This window comes from Podarcis liolepis, assembly GCF_965112155.1.
Source record: "Podarcis liolepis genome assembly, chromosome: 8".
In the NCBI taxonomy this organism is placed as follows: Eukaryota; Metazoa; Chordata; class Lepidosauria; order Squamata; family Lacertidae; genus Podarcis; species Podarcis liolepis.
The window spans coordinates 41,127,952-41,149,673 of NC_139560.1; the positions used below are offsets into that span (position 1 = coordinate 41,127,952).

Genomic DNA, 21,722 nt, shown 5'->3' on the forward strand with positions numbered 1-21,722 from the left:
TGGGCAATTCAGCTAGCAGCATGCAAGCAGCTCCACTAAACATTGCCACTGACTTCAGTTGCACACAGATTGTACTGAAAGTGCTACTTAGGCTTATGCAAGTAACCCAGTTATTGTTCTTAATACCTCACAATCTACTTTTGAAGCTCCCTTCTTTCAAAAGCAGCTTACCAAAAGGGATGGGGCTGAGCCTGCTGCTCAAAAAACAAAACAAAAACGCTTCACCCCAAGTCAGCCATGAAGCTCAGTGGGTGAACTTGAGCCAGTCTCTCTTTCAGATAGCCTACCTCACAGAGTTGTTGTGAAGATGAAATGGAGAGAAGAACCATGGACACCACCTTGAGCTCCTTAAATAAGTCCAAATCCCAGAGCTCACAGATGTTTCAGTTTTTTGGTTCCTGGCCAATGTCTTTTCAAATATATTACCTGTTCTCAGCTCTCAGACTCAGAATTATGGGACGCGGGCGGTGCTGTGGTCTAAACCACTGAGACTATTGAACTTTCTGATCAGAATGTTGGCAGTTCGAATTCGCACAACAGGGTGAGCTCTGGTTGTTCTGTCCCAGCTTTTGCCAACCTAGCAGTTCGAAAGCATACCAGGGCAAGTAGATAAATAGGCACTGCTGCAGCGGAATGGTAAGCAACATTTCCATGAGCTCTGACACTCATCACAGTCCTCCATGCGCCAGTAGCAGTTTGTCATGCTGGCCACATGACCCAGAAAGCTGTCTGTGAACAAACGCTGGCTCCCTCGGCCTGAAAAACGAGATGAACGCCACACCCCATAGTCGGCTTTGACCGGACGTCCAGGCGTCCTTTACCTATCTTGAACACTTTCAAAAGACCATGAAAGCTTTCCCCGCTATTTGTACATTAAATATGAAAAGGGACAGTCTTTAACTTAGTTAACTTGATGCTACTATTATATTTTAATACACCCAAGTGTTTGGGATAGATTAGATAGATAGACAGATAGATAGATACGCATGCACACACAGTAGAAAAATAAACAGTTTACCACCTATCCCTAAGCCTGTGAACAGCTTTAAGGGGTTACTTAATACTATTACTGTTATTTTTATTTTATTTATTTTTATTTTTCTGTTCCCACCTCCCTCAAAATCCACCATACAAAGTTTTTTTTAAAAAATGGAAGTTTTTCTCCATGAACATCCATAACAGAGCAACCAACATCCAAGTTATTAATAGGCTGCAAACTACTTGCAGATATCAGCAACTTTGTAACACAACAAAGATGCCTGTAGGACAAGGATAGTGTCTGACACACACGAATTGAGATGACTCAGGCCCTGAGCCACACTGTATGCAACAACAGAAGTCACCAACCATTTAACTTTGGATGAAATTCCTTCCTGTCACTGGGTGACCTTGGACCAGTCACTACCTCTTGGTCTAACCTCCCTCACAGGCTTGTTGTGGATATTAAATGAGGAGGGAGAAACCATGTACACCACCTTGAGGTCCTTAGAGGAAAAGGTGGAATATAAGTGCAATAAAAAAAAAAAAAATAGCAGCTACCAATTAAAATCTGTATCTAGCTACAGCGAGCTGGTTTAGCCATAACACTATGAGGCTACTCTGGCAACCCACTAACTGCCACTCTGCCATACAACCTGCAAAGTAAATCCTATACCTGCTTCCCTGCCCCTCTTATTCTCTCCCTTTCCTGACCCTCAGATAATATCATCTTAGGGAAGACCAGAAATCAACCAAGCATCCTTCAAAGTTTAAGGCATGGTGATAATAATTAATTATAGCAATGATCTGTCATTATTACACACAATGCAATAAAGAGTCCTGCATCTTGAAAGCTGTGCAAAAATCGCCCCATAATAATAATAAAAAAGAAAATTATGGTGGTCAAGGTTGTTTCCCCTCTGCCATACCTTTAAAAAAATCTTTTACCAGGAATGTTAAGAAACTATGAAAAGGGCTTTAAAAAAATGTACACATTTTTCTAAATTTGTTCTTACACATTTGACAAAAACTGAGCACCTGTACTGTGGTGGCTGAATCACACCTAGGCATTTCAGCATGTGCCTTACATTACTATTTCAAGATTCTTTATTTTGCACAATGGGTACCACAGTATTTTCAACAAAATAAGCTGGCAAACAAATAAAGATGTTGGTTACTGGAATACCCTGTCAATTTTTTAAATTGCATTTAAGAAAATGTTCCTCTGATCACTAACCTTCTAATACCAAATTAACTCTGTTGAAATTTTGAGAGTAACAAGAACAAATTCTGCACATTCTCTCACCCTTCTCACATCTAAAACAGATCACTTACAAAAAAAGTTTCCATAAAGTACATGCCAACTGAAAGTAGATATATAAGATTTCAGCTCTGCATAGAGGCATTACTTGCATATTTTATGTAAAATCTAATATGAGTTTCAAATGTTGGTGTATGACACAGTTAAACTTTCACCAGCAAAATAAAAAAAATAAGCAAAACCCATCACTAAAACTATTTTTTCCATACTCATCTTAAACAATAATTCTTTCTAGTAGTCAATCCTGTCCTTCTCCTCAAGCTAAAAAATATTCCTAGGACTATGACGTACCTCATGTACTAAACAGTGAAATAAAGTATGTAAAGTATGTAGGGAGTCTGTAATTATGATGGCAGTGATCTCTCATGCAACGTGAGTCAACTCCCAAAGCCATGTTTGATGACCCAGACAGGCCACTGCCCTGGAAATTCCCACAAAAGGACACACCACTAAGATGATATCTGGGAAGCAGACTGTATTTTGGATTACGCTACTACAATTTGGATACAAGAGCAGGAAACACATAGAAATTGCACTTAAGAACTGGGGCATCCACCATGGAAAGAGAACTTTGAAACATCAGTGACATCATGCCTGGCGTAAACAGACAACCTCTTTTCATTTCCCCCCTTCTCCAAAAATCTGAAATGTAAACAATGGCACAACATCATGAATATTGGCAAAGATCTCTTTCCCTTTCCAGACCATGTGAGGAAATCATTCCACCTATTTAGTGCTAGGTTGCATATCTCAACGGACACATAGTTGATAGTTTCTTTTAGGTTCATAAAGGCCTGCCACTCCCTTCTCCTTACGAAAAGAAATCTATGCACCTCAAAGTGGACAGTTTGTGGATCAGTTAATGTGCAATATTATATTATTGTCTGGCATTAAGTTACTAAGCCTCAGGCTTACACACTCCCTTCTCCCCCTCTTGCATTCCATCTGGTTTGTTAACTTTCTGGTTTGAAGCACAACATAGTTTGCACTTGCCCTCCAAAACAGGATTGCAAACCAGCTTCAAATCATGATGAACCATCCTTGTTTGAACAGCAAATACAAACCAGTTTGCCAATTCAGATTCAACAGCACAGAATTAGTCTGCAATAGATCAGGAAGCTACTCTTTAAGGAGAGAATGGAAAGGGAGGTAGGAGTATAGAAACACAAGGCTTGCTCCCATAGTACCAAAACATGGCTGGCCATTATATATGAACTTACTGTACTTTGCCGACAATGGGACTGAATCCTTGGGCTCACCATGCATTACACAGAGTACAGTGTTAACCTTGGTTTAAGAACAGCTTAGTTTATGAACAACTTGTATTAAGAATTTGGCAAACCCGGTAGGTGTTTTGGTTTGTGAACTTTGCCTTGGAATAAGAATATGTTTTGCTTCCTGTTGAGTGTGTTCCATTTGTAAATTGAGTCCCCCACTGCTATGGGAAAGCACACCTTGGTTTAAGAACGCTTTGGTTTAAGAACGGACTTCCGGAACGGATTAAGTTCGTAAACCAATGTACCACTGTAATTGCATGCAATTAAAAAAGGAAAAAAGATAACACATACAAACTAAGCACACATGCAGGGACTCCTGTCAGTTATCTTGTAACAAGACATGAAGTCAAGAAAACTAAGCAAAGCAAAGTCTCCTGGTAGAAACTATACAGTGGTACCTTGGTTCTCAAATTTAATCCATTCCAGACATCTGTTCCAAAACCAAAGTGTTCCAAAATCAAGGCGCGCTTTCCCATAGAAAGTAATGCAAAATGGATTAATCCATTCCAGACTTTTAAAAACAACCCTAAAACAGCAATTTAACACGAATTTTACTATCTAATGAGACCATTGATCTATAAAATGAAAGCAATAATCAATGTACTGTACTATAAAATAAATAAGACAGTACAGTAGTACCTTGGTTTGCATACATTCTGGATTACAAACACATCAAACCTGGAAGTGCGTTTCCAGGTTTGCAACCTTTTTTTGGAGTACAATGCATTTTTTTGGATTACAAACAATTTGGGGGGGAGCCCCCCCCCCCGGCCAAATCACGCCTTGGGTTCCAACCTGTTTTGGTTTACAAACAGACCTCCGGAAAGGATTATGGTTGTAAACCAAGGTACCACTGTATTGTAGATGACAGTATTTTTCTTACCTGCACTGATGATAGTCATTGTTTGGATGGAGGACTTTTATCCATTTCTGCAGTCATACAATCAATCAATCAATCAATCAATCATAAAATGAAGAACAAGCCACAGTCACAAAAACAAAAAAGCCACACAAACAAAAACACAAAAAATATCAAAAACAAAAGCACCAAATATAAGCTCCAAATATCACCTCAGAACACTGCAATCGGAAATGGAAGGCTTTGATTACAATGGGGGGGTGCAAATTAGCAGTGCAACAGTGAAAACCGAAGCTCAGGAGCATGTTCATCTTCTGAAGTAAAGTTCGCAAACTCCGGGTTTGCAGTGTTCGAGTTCCAAGTTGTTTGGAAACTAAGCTGTTCGAAAACCGAGGTACCACTGTATATTTATTGTACAATTTCTGTACAACTCCCCAACACATTCACTCTCCATCAAAGATCAGGTAAAAAAACCCTCAAAGCTGGTTCTCTTTCAAACGGTATTGTTCTATTCTACAAAATGTTGGTTAGTTGGCAGGGCTGAATAAAATTGCCCAGTCCCTGCATTTAACAGGCCAAACTCGTCAATAAGATAACTAAGCAAAGAAACCTGAACCACTGATATCAGAGAAACAACATTTCTATTACAAAAATAAATGAATATGATCAGTTCTCATCCTACCAGGGAATAGTTTTCACATATGGCAAAAAGGTTGTAACAGAAAATATGGTCTCTCAAAGCTCTCAGCACCTCCACTAAGAATAACTCAACGAGCCAGCAAAGTGAATTCAACAAAGCTTGCATAATATGATTAGTAGCTTCTGAGGGGGGAAACTATAAAATTATGGAAGGATATGCACAACCCATGAATGCATACAGGACAGACGGTTAATGAGGAACTTCCAAGGAGACAGGTGAATCTCATTTCATAAGAAATGCTGAGAATTCAGAATTGTGATTGTAAGAATACTAGTACCAAGAAGTGGACAGACCAAACAGTTTTCTTCAACTCTTATATCTTGCAGAACAACTGGGTGAAATACAGGATGGATATATACAGTATAAGTAAATACCTCACTAAATTATATTGAAACTATGCTTGCTTACAGTATTAACTTTTTAGGTGCACTGTAAATACTTTTCTTGTTCTTGAAACCTTGATCCCCCACCTGCTTATTAATTCTAAAATGTTCTCACAGCTTAATAAAAAACTGAAAAAGGTCAGACCCTATGAATCCAATGTCCTGTTTTATTATATCTCAGTGGATCAAGAGGCAAACACCCTAACACTCTCAGATCTCTAGGTCAGTTAAACCTGCTTATGCTGCTTAAATGCAAAAACAGGGCACATGGTGCATCAAACATGTAAGTACTCTTCTCTAACTAATTCCCAAATAAAAGCAAGCAAGAAACAAAAAGATGGTTCTTGTCTCCCCCTACTGGAGGTTCAGTAGTACTTTGGAATAGAACCAAAAGCTGTTAGGTGCCAGAATGTCAGCAAAATGGCTTCAGCCCATCTAGACCCTTAATTCTTAAGCATCTATAGGTCTGTTCACCTGGAGTGCATCTATGCATTACAGTCAACATTACAACCAACATTTAAAAGAAAAATTCTACTGGGTTCTGTGAAGGTAAAACAAAACTTTTTCAAATGTGAAGAGCAAAAATGGAACCACAAAACACTGAGGTTGGGTTTAAAAAGCAGAAACAAATTATTCAAATAAGTACTTAGTTCGGAATCTTAACCACACATACCTGCGAGTAACCTCACTAAAATTCAATAGGACTTCTAAATAAATAAGTTTAGGATTGCGCTATAGATAACAAAACCCTCACACCCTCCAAAGGTACAGTACAGTAAACAAATAAGCAGTGGCTCTGCTGAAATGAAGCAAATCTTTTCCACAGGCATCAGGTATGTGTACCAAAAGTTTTTTAAAAAGAAAGTTTTGCTGTCATTGATTTCAATGGGTCTGCTCTGAGTAAGACAGAGGTTGGATATTGCACCGAACTCTTTTATCCCAAACTCACCAAGTATTCCAAAGTAAACCCTTTTCAAGAAAGGTTTAGGTAAAGTGTGCTACTATCTACCTGAAACACTTCTTATCAAGATTAAAATTAAAAAATTCCTTCCAGTAGCACCTTAAAGACCAAGTTAGTTCTTGGTATGAGCTTTCGTGTGCATGCACACTTCTTCAGATACACTGAAACAGAAGTTGCCAGATCCTTCTATATAGTGAGAAGGTGGGGAGGGGTATTACTCAGAAGGGTGGTGGGAATGGGTGATTGGCAGATAGCTGAGATGAGCCTGTTGACGACTCTTAACGACTGCAATAGGTCTTACAGGAAAAGGCAAGGGGTGAGAAGGTGAAAAATGGCTTAGTCATGTATAATGAGATAAGAATCCAATGTCTTTGTTCAGACCAGGTCTCTCCATGGTTTTAAGTTTGGTAATGAGTTGCAATTCAGCAGCTTCTCTTTCCAGTCTATTTCTGAAATAGACTGGAAAGTGCTACTGGAAGGAATTTTTTTATTTTGACTATGGCAGACCAACACGGCTACCTATCTGTAACTTTATCAAGATTACTTTGGCAATCTCCAAACCATTTTGGCATCTGACATTTGAGGAAACAAAATTTTAAAGTAGACCAGTCCTCCGATTCCTGAAATATTTGCAATCAAGAAAAGTCTTACCTTTGAAGGTTCGTGTTCCTTTTCTTCATCAGACATAATATTGCTGTCTGTACAAGAATCAGTGTCTGATATGTCCAAAGAAGTACCATCAGGTTTTGATTCACTGCGCTGGTCAACATTATCTTCACAATCACTATCATTGTCCCAATCAATGGTGTGTGATTCACCTTAAGGGGAAATAAAAAACAGAAATACTAGAACGGACTTTTAAAAATGCTAACATCCTCACAAATATCTTTCACATATGCCTGACTCTATATGCAATACATACACTTACAAATTTAACTGTTTATTGTGAAAACTGGTGGCAGGCAAGACTAGCCCTTATATCCCAGAAAAGTAGGTCATTCCAGAGTGGGAACATAATGCATACAGAGCTAGCTTCTTTCTTACTAGCTTCGCTCTTAACAGAATGACGTGGAATTCTTTTTGCAACCTCTTATTTCCACACCAGCAAAGCCTCACCTAGTAAATGTCTGTATCAGAAATAAGACTAGGGAAAGCTGTGGTGGGAAGAGAGCATTGAGGTTGCAATCACGTGTAGAACACTTACTTATCTGAAGAACTACGGTATATAAAAGTATGTTTATTAGTTATAACTCTTCCCCAGTACTAAACCAAAGTAACTGGATTAATCTAAAAAAGTAACTGATACATCTTAAGTGATAATACATAATGAAAGCCTTTTTATATTTCTGCAGAATGTATTTCTAGTCAAGCCTGCTGAAACAGTTGCTTTAAATGACCAAAGAGTCACCATCTTCGACGGAAAAGAACATTCAAAAAACCCTTGAGAAAATCAGTAGCACTTCTGAAAAGCTCCAACTTAACAACATAAAATGAAGGGTTTTTTAAGCAGTAGTATAAGAAAGAGTAGACATGTCCTCAGAGATGAAAATGAACAGTGGAAAGTAACAATGTCATTCTGTAATGCATTAGAGAATAACATGCAAGTGATAAGACCATAGAACACAGATCTAGTATGTTTTTAACCATCTCCTCCAGATTTGTTCAGTGTTTACAGAAGCAGCAGGCAACATGTTTGACATTGAAAGTGCATGTTGTCAGATAAACAACAGTCAATAATCAGGAAAACAATCATTTCTTCTATTTCACTAAGAACAGTAGGAAAGTACAAAATGTTATTATTATCAGCTGTGCCTGACCTACTTACATTAGTGCAACATTTACTGAACTAATAAACAAATGCTGGGATTGCTTACTAAGGAAAGATGGCCATCTAGTGTTTCTCACAATAGCAGCAACAAAATAAATAGAATGGAGAAGTTACTATACAGAAAATAAAGGCCTCTTCACACATTATTTCAAAAGAATACAGTAAAAGAAAAAATGTATATTGCGTACCTAAACACTTAAAAACAGGGGCTGCCACCTTTTGGGGCCTGTGGGCTCATTTACAAACTATGATGGGCATCAGACAGAAGCCACAATCAAGAACGCTTCTTTCAAGCCTAATTTCAGCAGTGTGAGGGGAAGAGATCCTGTGGGTACCAGGGAAGGTCTCTGCAGGCAAAGGTGAATCTGCAGGAGCTGCACTGGCAACGCCTGATGTAAACTATGAATGTGAAAAAGATATATTTGAAAACTTATGTATCAGAAAGGTGACCTCATGAGAGACCAGGGATACGATACAACTTCCTGCTGTTTGTTTATATATATACACAGGTCCCACTTATCCAATCACAAGGAATTAGTACCCAAACCTCGCCATACACCCAACAGGTTTTGGTATCGAAACAGCTGGACTTGCGTGCAGTACAGTAAACAAATAAGCAGCTTTAAGCAAGCCTTCCTTTTTGTGTTTTGCTGGTCTGTGGCAACTGTTTCCCCAGAAATCATGGTGGGAGTGGGGGGAGAGATCTTGTTTAAGGTTGCTTATTTCTTTACAGTACGTGGCGTGGGGGGGGGGGAGACTCAGTTCAGACACAATAGGGAACCAGAGTTTACCACTCTTTGAAAAGCATGCATATACTAGAATGCTCACCCCTCCACCTGTTCCCCATGCAAGGAAGAGGAAAACAAAAGCTTCCAGTCTTAAAATAACTACTATTTCTTGTGGCATCCCCAAATCACGGAACTGTGGTTTGTTTAACTACAGTTAGCAAGAATAAGCCAGAATCAAACCATGGTTTCAGACCTTTCCCCCCCTCAGTAACATTAGCTTTATCCAGGGGTGGGGGACTTGATCATCACATATACAAAGCTCTTGGTCCTTTACTGCTTACTTCCTTTATCAATGCTCACAATGGAGGCCATGCACAAGCCAGATCTGATCATGTTAGAGAATGAAGGTAGTGGCTACATAGGTAGGTCCTTTTCAGCATGCCCCACTCTGACTCATATGATTCAAGATCTGCCTGCCTCCTTCTCCGGCCTGCTGCCCCCATACCCTGCACCAAGGCATCACCTTTCACTCCCCACTCTAGCCCACATGATTCAAGGCCAACTATCTGCCTCCACCCTTCTACAACTCTCCCCAGTCTCACTTCTCACTACCCACTCTGGCCCACAAGAGGCCAGCCTGTCTTACTACCTTTCACAGTGGCCCTTACCAAAGTCACACTTCTTGATTCTTGCTCCTAGCTCCTGCCCACATTCCCTGCCTTCAATCGCCATTTGACTGGAAATCTGCCTGTATGCCTCCTTGCTCCCGCTCCCCACAATTCAGGTTGTTTTCCTGCCCCTTCCCCCACAGCCCCTGCCTACACTGGCCCACATCATTTGATGCCTGCTTCCCGCCTGCCAGACTTCCACCATGGTTCCTACCTCTCAATTCCACTCACCACTCCTGCCCCCATTTCTTTCTCACGCAAACACAGAATACAGTAATACATAGTATAGCAGTGAAAACTTGGATTCTAGGAAATGATAAAGGTACTGTGTATTACTGGTAAACCAATTTTCACAATTCCACAGATAAAGGTTTCTGGACCTTCATTTAATGTATACAAAACAGATACAAAGAGCCTCACCTTCATTACATCCATCCCTGGAGATCAAGCCATGTTTTCTGTACTTCTCCACTTTCAGACTAGGAAACCTTGAAGTCAAAGTCTTATCGTCATCATCTGAGAAGTCGCTTCCACTGGAGCTCCATACTATATCAGTTAACTCACTTAGTCTCTCACTCTGAGAGATTTCTGCAGAGCAGAATAAGCAACTATTTAGCACATTTCATATTCATCCTGTCCTCTACTGTAACACTACAATGTACACATCACAATATTTATAATTAACCCATGAGGTTATATTTTTAAAACTGATATGAAATAAACTAACTGGAACAATGGATTAGGCTTATAGTGATTTAAGACAAGGATGAAGGACTAATTTTTAAAGCTCTGACTCAAGAGGTTGAAGGGGGTCAATGGTTTCCTGACAGCTCTTGGGGATCTTCCTGTCACAGAACCTCCAGAAAGTGTTGAAGGCCTGCTTGGCCTGTGGAATAGGGAAATGAACCTGGCAGCTGACATAATCACTGCTGAGCACCCTCTCCCATTTAACAAAGCTAAACAAACTCCCTGGTTTTCTGGGGAGCTCAGGGTGGGACAATGGTTAGAGAGATATTGGCAGTAAACACAGAACATAACTGACCAAACACAGGCTACAACTCAGATGAAGACTTTTTGCAAGGCAGTGAGTGAAGCAAAGGAATCACACTTCACCACCCACACTGCATATTTACAGTGTTGTCCAACTGAACTTTATGGTGTGGTTAAGAGTCTGCTGCATCCTGGCACACGAGATAGCAATGGGGAATACTTGACAGTACATTGTACAATTTAAGACACAGTGCAGATAAAACAATGACCTGGATGCCATAACTACATAGATCCATTTGATGTACTGTTGGATCTTACCTGTTCAGTTATCATGAATATTTATCTATGGTGGTGGGCAACCCTTGGTGATATGAGACTCACTACATGTGCTCAACCCTTGACCTTTGTTAGCTTATAGCTCCTGTCACAATGCTAAATTACTCCTCCCAAATTAACTGTGCATGCCACAAATGTTATGTTTTTAGTTTTATCAGTTTATTAACTCATTTTACAAGGCTGGGCTCAAACTGGATTACAAACAGAAGAAGCAGTCATGCAAATCTACCGTAGATCAAGATAGAAGTTGTAACCTGAGAAAAAAGCTTGCAGGTAATACAAACAAAACCTCTTATGCTGCTAATGTGAAATAATACAGTAGATGTTGTACCTTCAATTGAGCTGAGCAATGATGCAAAGCATGTTTTAACTCTAGATGTTTTTTCTGACAATTCTTTAGTCTGTTTAAAAAGAAAAGGAATGAAAACAAAATGAATACTAATTAATATGAAAACCATTCTTGGACATATTAATGCATCATTAAAAATATATATAATTTTCATTATTGCCATTTCTAAAATCACATTCACATTCAAATATGCATTTCCACCATTAATATCTTTCTTTATAATAAAACATGCAATGACTTCCCTTCTTTCCCTTCCCTTGTTTCTTTGATTTCCCCACCATTCCTGCATGTTCTTATATATTCATTGAATGCATCATATTTATTAATTAAATCACCTATACTATGAATCTTCCAACACAAAGGTCCCCAGAGATGCTTACAATTGAAATAAATATATATATACAATAAAACACATCAAGAGCTTTAACTGAAGAAATGTTACTAAAATGAATCAAACCCCAAAAAACACAACTGATGTTGGCAGAATCAGAGACGGCAGACAATATCACAAAAGTGCATTCAAACAGATGATCTTCACTCTCCACCTAAACACACCAAGAGGAGAGCCAAACCTCTACAGATAAAAAATTCCATAACTTCTACTCAGCAGGGAGGGCATTTTACACCTTACTCCAAACAGGGGTATTAGAGACTGGGCAGCAATTATCAAACACTTCAGGATCCAGGGAGAGTTTCCTTGGGGGTTGACATGCCACCATTCCCTTCAAGTTGGTGGGGAAATCTTCTCAGACAAGGATGCATTAACTGTCCCCTAGATCCCCCTCTAGTCATCCCCAATTTGCCAATTATGAATTGTCAATCATCACCATATGGATATTTTTGTAATTAATTTGTTGGAAAAGCAGATGATTAAACAACTATATAATAGACAATGAGCCCTAATAAAATTTAATATGTCTTCACTAGCATGAAGTTCTAAACTCAGTAAAATAGCATCATTTTACCTCCAGTGAAGAAGCTGCCTGAAATCCGTCACCGCAACGAAGCCATGCATTTGAAACTGAAGCAGCATCTACCGCTGCCCCAGAATTTCTCTTCCCTTCATCTATAGGCTTCTCATCTGGAAAAGAGGCAAGTTCTGAGCACCATGTTCGTTTCCTCTGCAAAGAAAAATATTTTTATTTAGGAAAATATATAGACCACCAAGCACTGACAAGTATCATAGTGTTGTACAACAATTAAAATAAATAAATAAATAAGGCAGGTTTTTAAAAATCTGATACTGCCTGTAAGTTAACACATCCTACTGGGGAAGCTTATAGAAACAGAAGAACTTTTAGAAACTAACGAAATGTGTACAATGTCAGAGCCTTCAATGGGCAGCATGTTCCACAAAGCAGCTGTCACTGCACTGAAGGACCTAATTCCGAGCCACCATAAAATAAACCTCTGCTACATTGGGAATCACAAGGAGGGCTCCTGGAGATGACAGCAGTATAGCTATATGGGGCCCTAAATTATTTAGGGCTTCATACACTAACAATAAAACCTTAAATTTGCCCTGGTTGCATACTGGCAGCCAGTACATTCATAACTGCTACATATCTCTACAGTCAGACACAACGAAAGTTCAGAGACTCCTATCACTCACAGCTGCCATCAACATGTTGTCAAACATCCTACTCAGAAGTAAAAGGTAAATGACCCTTGACAGTTAAGTCCAGTCATGAACGACGCTGGGGTTGCGGTGCTCATCTCGCTTTACTGGCCAAGGGAGCTGGCGTTTGTTCGCAGAGTTTTTCCGGGTCACGTGGCCAGCATGACTAAGTCGCTTCTGGCGAAACCAGAGCAGTGCACGGAAACACCATTTACCTTCCTGCCGGAGCGGTACCTATTTCTCTACTTGCACTTTGACATGCTTTTGAATTGCCACGTGGGCAGGAGCTGGGACCGAGCAACGGGAGCTCATCCCGTTGCGGGGATTCGAACCGCCGACCTTCCAATCGGCAAGCCCTAGGCTCAGTGGTTTAGACCACAGCGCCACCCGCTTATTAAATGCAATATACTTTTATTTTTTATTTATTTATTTGCCATGTGTAAATCCTGCTTTTCCTCCAGGGAACTCTAAGCAGCATACATGGTTCTCCTCCCCATTTTATTTTCACAACAACCATGTGAGGTAAATTAGGGTGAGATAAGAACACTGCCTATTCCTATTCCCCTCTCCATACACATTTTAATGCAGGTGAATCAAAGGAAGACACCTAATGCCCTTGCCAACTCCCAAAACAATGAGAGAGAATATGGTATGGCAAATATCCTACTATTTTAATCACATCCAACTTCTCAAAAGATTCCATTAATGGTGACTCTGAAAAAATTACATATCACTTATTTTACATATCATTTATTTGAGTTAAACTGGGAGGAGAGAATTGTTTTCCTCAGCCCCATGAACTATCTTTTATTTCAGCTATTAAGGTCAATCCTTTCAGTGTAATTTGTCCCATTTGTATTTTTTACGTTTTGTGTTAACCCCTTTGAGTTTTTCTATTGAAAGAGAAAGGTGACATTTAAATGAACAGTGCAGCCTCTGCATGCTTTCTCTCCATAGGCAGTCCCCTATTAGAACATATTTGTCCCCTAAAGTTCTCCACAAGTCTTTGTGAACTTTTACACAGAATGTCTGCCAGATATTTGCCATACTATGACATTTCAGTTCAGCATTTGACATGCAATGTTCTTTAGCATTTGACATCTTTCCAAATCAAACCCATCATGAGATTCCAGTAATCCCATTGCATTGCAAATAATTAAATTCAAATTCAAAATATTTTCAGCTCTGCTCTCTACAGATAAATTAGGTTTGAAACACACACATTCATAATTCCTACCACAGACTTTAAACCTTTATTTCCCAACCCGTGAACAAAGGCACATCAGTGTGTGTGTGTGTGTGGTGTTTATGTACCGGTTTCTTCCCCATGGCCATATGCATTTAATCTTTATTGATTTTTTAAAATATACATCACACTTATCATTCTCCATCAAATACACTTAACTTCCCAGTAGCCGTTGTTTAGAATTAAACCTAGCAACTATTTCCCTTAAAAAGGCGCCAGTACACGCTCCCTGACACACATTCTCACTATTGTACACGTAAAACGCATAAAGTTTCCACTCCCGCTCAAAACCTGTGATATTCCCTCGGGAGCATAATTTGACCAGGCGCTCGACGTAGAACAGCAAATATATGTGCCTCTGGGCGCGTGCAGAGCGCCCTTCCCTCTTACACTCCACACAATGCTGGCCAGCTTCCAAATATTCAGAGTTATCGAGAAGAAAGCCCAGGACCCAGCTTTCAGGCACTCCCTTATTCCGCAGCCTATACAGACCCTCGCAATTCCCACTCCTCGGATGCTGCCCGCCGCCGCCGCCGCCCGCCCCGTCCTCCGTTGCCCTGATACCTTCCTCACGAGCATCTCCGCCACTTAGGACCAGCCTTCCCTGTGCCACGTGACGTGAGCGAGAGCACCGTGGCTTGTGGAGGAGGAGGAGAGCAGAGAGGCCCGAGCGAATTCCACTCACGGGCCAAGAAGAAAACTTCTTCCAGCAACAGAGGGGGAAGACCACGCCCCCTCCCTTCCAGCTTGGCGCCGTTTCATCGGCGGAGCCACTGATTGGGTGGGACGTGGCGAAAGGTGCGTGACGCGCGACGCAATAGAGGACTGCCGGCGCCTCTTTCTGACGTTTCTCGCTCTCGCCGCACGGGGGCTCCCGAGCATCAAGGCGCTGTACCCTGTTCGCAACGGCTTTTATCCTCGCTGCGCATGCGCCCTGTATGTTCTCCGCATCAGCTGCAGTGTGCGCGCGGGCTTCGCCGTTGAGATAACGGGACGCAATTACATCGCCTCAGAGCCCCCAGTAAAATTTTCCCAGTTGGTTGCAGTTATATACGGGTTCTCTCTTTTTCTTACAGGAAACCGTATGGTACCTGCTTTAGGAGATATTTGCGTGAGAAAGATTATAAGGGCTTATTTATTGATGCTAAATCAGTATTTATGCACTTAGCCACCTTCAGTTTTTGACTCCAGTCCCAGAGTGCACATGACGCTGGCCACAATCCATCCATATTCTGAAATTTCTTGAGTAATAATGCTGTTTGGTGCTTTCCCCCTCAAACAGCCTTCCCATTTGGTTTGAAAACACTGTTGAGGTGAGGTGTGTACATTTGAAAACACTGTTGAGGTGAGGTGTGTACATTTGAGGCAACAGATGCACATGTGCAGATGACGTTTGGTGCAAGTAAACAAATCCAGTAATACACATGAGGTGAAGACATCCCCACCCTCCTCAATGGTGGCTATATCAACATAATTTTTTTAAAAAAACCAACTGGAAATGCCACAGGTTCCAGCAGCCTCACCTTGTATGGAGCCACTAATGTATATATAGTCTTAAGACTGTGAGAGGAAAGTTGAATTTGCTACTGAGCCATGAAACTCGCTAGGTAACCAGGCCCAGGGCTGGCCAAGACATTTGGTGGAGTGAGACGGCAGAAACCCCTAAGGCAGTAGCCCTGTGGGTGCCCTGCTGCCTTTGCCCGTGGCACAGAAGCAGTGCCAGCGCTGATTTCCAGCAAGATCTCACCTGAAATTGGTGCGGATGCCAGCACCAATATTCTGCCAGTGATGGAGGCAATAGCAAGGGCAGCACAGGCAGAAGCAGCAGCATTCTAAGGAAAAGTGGGACATTCTGATATATAATCAGAAACCTCTAAATCAGGGATGTCCCTGGAAAATAGGGACAATTGAAGGGTTTGAAATAGTAAACATAATCATTTTAATGCTTCATGCTGTTTCTTTGAGTTTTTCAACCATTTAAAATACACATATGTGGCTTGAAAATCACAGCACATATAAGAAATGGAAGAAAGGGGAAATCACAAGGGAGGAGTATACAAGAGTAGCCAACAGTTGCAGGGAGGTCAGGTGGGTCAAAGCTCAGGTTGAGCTCAGGCTTACAAAAGAGGAATGCGTTCCCTTGAGAGTTGGTCAGGGATTAATGTGGCTTTTCAACCAAAAAATGTTAGCCACTCCTAGCATAAATGGTTTGGGAACTAGTTCTCTGAAGATCCCTTCCCCTTGCCTTTTTTCAATTATCATTTAAGACTTGCGTTATCTATAGGCTTTATCCTAAGCATTACTGAATAAAGGCAAATTCAAGTTAAATCACTTGCTGTGACTTGCTCCCAAGTAATGTGTTTCAGACTGGAGTGCTGTGAATATAGTTTCCACTGAAATCAATGGACTCTAATTCCAAATAAATATGTTTTGAATTGAATGATCTCAGTAATATTTTCAGTGACACTGTGTAAAAAGATTTATCACTCCGCAGGGGGAAGTATGTGGACTTCACAGCATGCATCAAGTGAATTAATAACTGAATGGATTCAGTCTAAATTCTCTTTAGAATACTTCTTTACATAGTATATATATGGTGGGTATGAGAATAAATTGTTTCATAAAGGATGGTGACTGAAAGGGTCTGCTATTATGTCACAGGTTTTTAAAAGCAAAAATTACAAAAAGTAATTTTAATTCATGTATGGGTTTCACAACAATTTCTGATTGCTGCACAAATAAAATATGCATTCATTTGTGCACAGTGTGATATGCCAGGAAGAATTGCACTACTGGTAATATAGTTCAGTAATTATTATAGTATTTGAGTAAAAGCTACCAGAACATCAGGAGACTCATTACAATGCTGACAGTTTCAAACATCAAAAAGGTATTACAGAGTGCTACAAATCAAATGAAGTTAAATTACATTCTCTTTTATAGCGTCTGACTCTTATATAAGGCAGTGGGCTTTTTATTGTTAATAAAAAGTGCAGAAATATTTCTCCAGTACTACTAGTATATGAAATTTCTTATTTAGTTCCCGGCCAAATACATTTCCCCTAACTATTTTTTGAAGCTTTTCCAAAATAAATAAGACACAATTCTAATTTAAAAAGTCACAGACTTAGTGAGAGTGTGGTGCTGATAACACCAAAGTTGCAGGTTTGGTCCTCATAAGGGACAGCTGCATATTCCTGCATTGCAGGGGATCTGTCTCCCACCAGTTGTGACTAGATGATCCTCAGTGTTTCTTCTAACTCTACAGTATGATTCTGTGATTCTAAGATGCTTGCCTCTTGGCTTATGTCATATCCCCATAAAAGAAAACGAACTGTATTATAAAATTTAGCAAGATGACCCAAAATGCTAAATACATAGTGGACAAATAAATGCTTTTTCATTATCTCAGGTGCAGAGAGAGAAAAAGCAGAGAACCTGAGAGCAAGAGCACTCTGTACACCTGCAATTCCCAACAACTTCCATTTAGAGACATACTGCCTCTGACAGGGAAGATGGAACAGAGCCATCATGGCTGGTAGGTGGCCACTGATAGCCTTATCCTTCATGAATTTGACTCTTTTAAAGCTATGAACATTGGAGGCCATCACTACCTTATGTGGGAGTGGATTCCATTGTTTAATACTGCACTTTGTGAAGTACTTCCCTTTGTCTGTCCTGAATTTTCAAACATTCAGCTTTATTGAATGTCCAGAAGTTCTACTGTTATGAGAAAGGGAGAATAGGTTTTCTCTACCTGTTTTCTTCACATCATGCAGAAGTTTGTAAACTTTTCTCATATCACCTCTTACCTTTTTCTAAGCTAAAAAGTCCCAAATGTTGCAACCTTTCCTCTATGATTCTATGCTTGTCATAGAATTGTAGGGTTAGAAGGTACCCTGAGGATCATCTAGTCCAACCCCCTGCAATGCAGGAATATGTCCCATATGGGGGATCAAAACTGCAACCTTTGCACTACCAGCCCCACGAGCACACTATGTCCAGGGGAGTAATGCATTGGCAACAATATGCAGGGATTTCTTCAGCTGGAACGAACCAGAACTCAGTTCCAGCACCTGTCAGGTGTGTGTCATTGCCATTCTAAGAGAATGAGGGAGGTGTTCATAGTGAGTTCCAATACCTCTTTCTAGAAAAATAGCACTTAAATATGTAGTTAATAAAATAATTGCTTGAATTCTCATTGTGTTGATGAAAGTGCGAGAGGCATAAATGCAGTCTTTGCATTTTGTTTCGTGGTATGACCTGAGACACCTAGCCCACACAGAAGAAACTTTTAGATTAGTGCCAGGGAAATTGAGTGTCAATTCTTCTTTATTGTTAATTAAAGTTGCATGCTGGATTCCTGTTCTATCCGATAATGGCATTAGCATTGCTTATCCTACCTAAGAGCCTTTAATAAAAGGGTGACATATCCTCTTTCCTCTTTGTTATGTTTTATAAGAACTTAATAGGAATGCTTTCCCTACTATAATATCACTCTCCTGTGCTCACTTTTAATTGTCTGATTATACTTTAGCTATATTGCTTGGATATAATTAAACACCTTAACAGTACGTTTGTAGTATTATCAACTAAAACAGTTTTATAAATATATTGAAGAATTGTAGTTTGCAGAGGATGGAATATGAGTGATAAGGAGATGAGTCCCCTTAATCCCTTCCTCAAATTTCCTGTACCACTTTTAGGATCTGCTTTTCAAGTGGTATTGGTGGTATTTTCTCCCTCCCCATTTCTAAAAAATTAAAAATCCTCCCCCCTCAAGTGTTGATAGGAGTTAAACATGCTTTTTTGTATTGCTTGTGGGTTGGACCTTTGCTAAATAAATAATTCTTTTATTAATTCATTGAGAGAACCCTACAAATACTTCAATACCCATTTTTCTGGTGGGGAGGCCTTGTTCTACATTTGCAACATTATCTGCAGTCTAAAAAGTTCCTCCTACCAACTCCTTGCTACTTCTTTTAAGCCCAATGCCTCCCTTTCTTTTATTGACCAAGTTTGCATGTCAGTGTAAACCATATTTAATGGTCTACTGCAATGACCTGCTTAGCAAAAACAGAAGCAACAAACCAGTAACCCTGACTTAGTGTTGCAGCTGGACCCAATATCATGGTTCGTTTTCCTCCATTGGGAAAATAATGTTGATGGAGAATCCAGGAGGTTGAAACATAATTTATTCCAAGCCCAATGCACTTTGAAACAAATTGTTACTCGAGGACATGTTTTAGCAGCAATTTCTATCTAATACATGGGATGTCACATGATAGTGACTCCATTATATAGGAATCACATGGAATAAGCTCCTCGAGCTCCCCACCCCCAACATTCTGCCAGTAGTGTTTTCCTGGTTTGGCGATTGGTTTTATTGTTCCACTCCAAACAAGTCATGGTTGCTAACTTATCCCTGGCTCAAATGTAATGCTAAGCCAGGGATAATGGCATGTCACTTCCACTAGCGAAGAAGTGAAGTGAGAGCCATTTGCACATTCACAGTAAACTATGTACTATGCCATTATGAGATTATTTTAAAACATTGTTATAAATTGTCTTGGCAGAAACTGTGCTGTTTGTGTGTTTTTTGTGCTGCACCCATCCAATGGTTTAATATATGGCACAGCTACTTGGATGCGATTTGGTGATTGGGAAAGAACATAGCTGAACTATACTGATAAGGCGAGTACAGGTGCTTGAGAAAGATTCATGCTGCTTGGCCAAGAAATGGCGCAGTGCATGAGAGGTGCTGCCACTATGCTGCCTGAGCATGAAATGCACCTTTCCTTTATTGCTTGTCATTAAAAGATGTGGCAGCTAATTTAACAAGAAAAGTAACAACCCTTCTTGTACTTGATAAGCCATGGAGGAGGCTTTATTTCACACTCCTCATGCTAAGAAGATTTGTGGAAGATTGGTTAAAGCTTTAAAATCCCCAGAAGCGAATCTTCTTCTTTTCATTTGCATTCAACCAAAAACAACCTTTAGGCACACTCTGCTATCATGTAAGGGTTGCAACATGGATTCAGTGGTTCACATGCAAGAGAGCTGTGAATAATTTTTCAAAGCAGGAAAATGTAACTTTTCTTCCTTCAGTACTCTAGGGAGATTAGATGTGTTTCTAAGGGAGGCTGTTCCGGTCTACCTTTTGACACAATGGTTATTGCCATTCAAGAGGAAAATCTTATTCCTGGGATGTAATTTATCTGAGAAAATACATACATATATAATATTTCTAAGGCTATCAGTAGAAAAAGAAATGTGTTTTGCACCATTTCTCCTGTTCTGGTGTAACCCAATGTAATATCCTCCCTTTTCATTTTTGCAAAATTCAAGATTGGCCCTATAGTCTACCTTCATATCTACTATCTTTAGGTGCCAGGCAAAAATATTTCTCTTCAACCAGGTGGTTAGCTGATTAACATTCTATGGCTTTTTGAATGTATTTGTGGGGAGGAGGGGTTTGTTGGTTAGTTTTTGTTTTATTATATATTTTGTATTCTCATTTTGTATTTTTCTGTTGCGAACCACCCTGTGACCTTTAGATGAAGATAAAACCTGATACAAATTTAAAATGAATTGAATCAACAACAAAAACTTTAACACCTTTCTTAGAGCTGATTTGCATGGTTCGTAGGCCAGTCCACAATGAGCTGAATTTTTGGCTTGTATTAATTTCCTCATGTAAGGACAGGTGGTTAGGACACATGGTGAAAGCACCATGTAACCATTTTATCAAACAGTCAGCAGCAAAACAGATTCAGTCAATTTGCATCATGGTAAATTAGTGGCCCTTTGGCCATTGGGATCATGTACCATATTGTTTGAAAATTGAAAGCAGAAAGGAAAAAACAAGATTGCACTTTGTGCACATTTTCATGTGATTCTGCCACACTGAGTACAGTGGGACTTATTTGTGAATAAACATGCACTGCATGACCCCTTTTCACAAAAAAAGACTAAAGTGCTTTTGAGCCTCCCACTCTCTGTTGTGGTACATGTGAGTGTTGTTGTTGCAGTACAGAACACAGGAGGGCAATTACGTGTACATTGTGCTAGTAATGTATAGGCTTTTGTTTGTATTTAAAGAAAAGCTATCCAAACCTCACATGTAAAAACACCCTGAAGTATTAAACCGATGCCTTGTAGTTATTCATTTTGTAGAAAAAAGAGACAAACTGATCATTGCAATTTTGCTGACAGCAGCAGTAAATTATTGGTTTTATTATTTATAAAGCATCTAGGAATAGCCGGAGTGCTGTGCACAGATAAAAATAAAAGATAGACCCTGCAGGCTTGGAGTGTAAAAAGCAAGTCTAAGTAAAAGGAGAAGAGAAAATAGATGAAAGCCAAGATGAAGCACTGAATCTTGAGGAGTCTTTTGAAGGAAGGTAACACACAGGCCAATTAATTGCCAGAAGGAAGGTTGTCATACTGAAACTACCCATTCACTTATAAATTAACTGTG

The 21,722-nt window shown here is 39.9% G+C and overlaps 1 protein-coding gene and 1 long non-coding RNA gene across 7 annotated transcripts in view; one reads left to right on the top strand and one right to left on the bottom strand.

Moving 5' to 3' along the window:
• Window positions 1-14,997, bottom strand: part of SPIDR (scaffold protein involved in DNA repair) — a 170,267-nt gene extending 155,270 nt beyond the window's left edge. For 2 of the 6 annotated variants that reach the window (XM_083518268.1, XM_083518266.1), the window contains exons 1-5: window positions 14,735-14,920; window positions 12,344-12,499; window positions 11,361-11,430; window positions 10,124-10,291; window positions 7,131-7,297 (exon numbers count right to left, since the gene is read on the bottom strand). In XM_083518268.1, coding sequence (XP_083374394.1) covers window positions 7,131-7,297; window positions 10,124-10,291; window positions 11,361-11,430; window positions 12,344-12,499; window positions 14,735-14,821 — 648 coding nt within the window. In that variant the 5' untranslated portion in view covers window positions 14,822-14,920. Of the gene's footprint in view, window positions 1-7,130; window positions 7,298-10,123; window positions 10,292-11,360; window positions 11,431-12,343; window positions 12,500-14,734 lie in introns of all 6 variants that reach the window. The other 4 variants (XR_014529451.1, XM_083518267.1, XM_083518269.1 and 1 more) reach the window with 4 other exon arrangements.
• Window positions 14,998-15,124: 127 nt separating this feature from the next.
• Window positions 15,125-21,597, top strand: LOC310713778. Its single transcript, XR_014529454.1, has 4 exons — window positions 15,125-15,555; window positions 15,588-15,998; window positions 19,819-19,936; window positions 21,492-21,597. It is a non-coding gene; the product is annotated as an uncharacterized lncRNA (long non-coding RNA).
• Window positions 21,598-21,722: the final 125 nt, after the last annotated feature.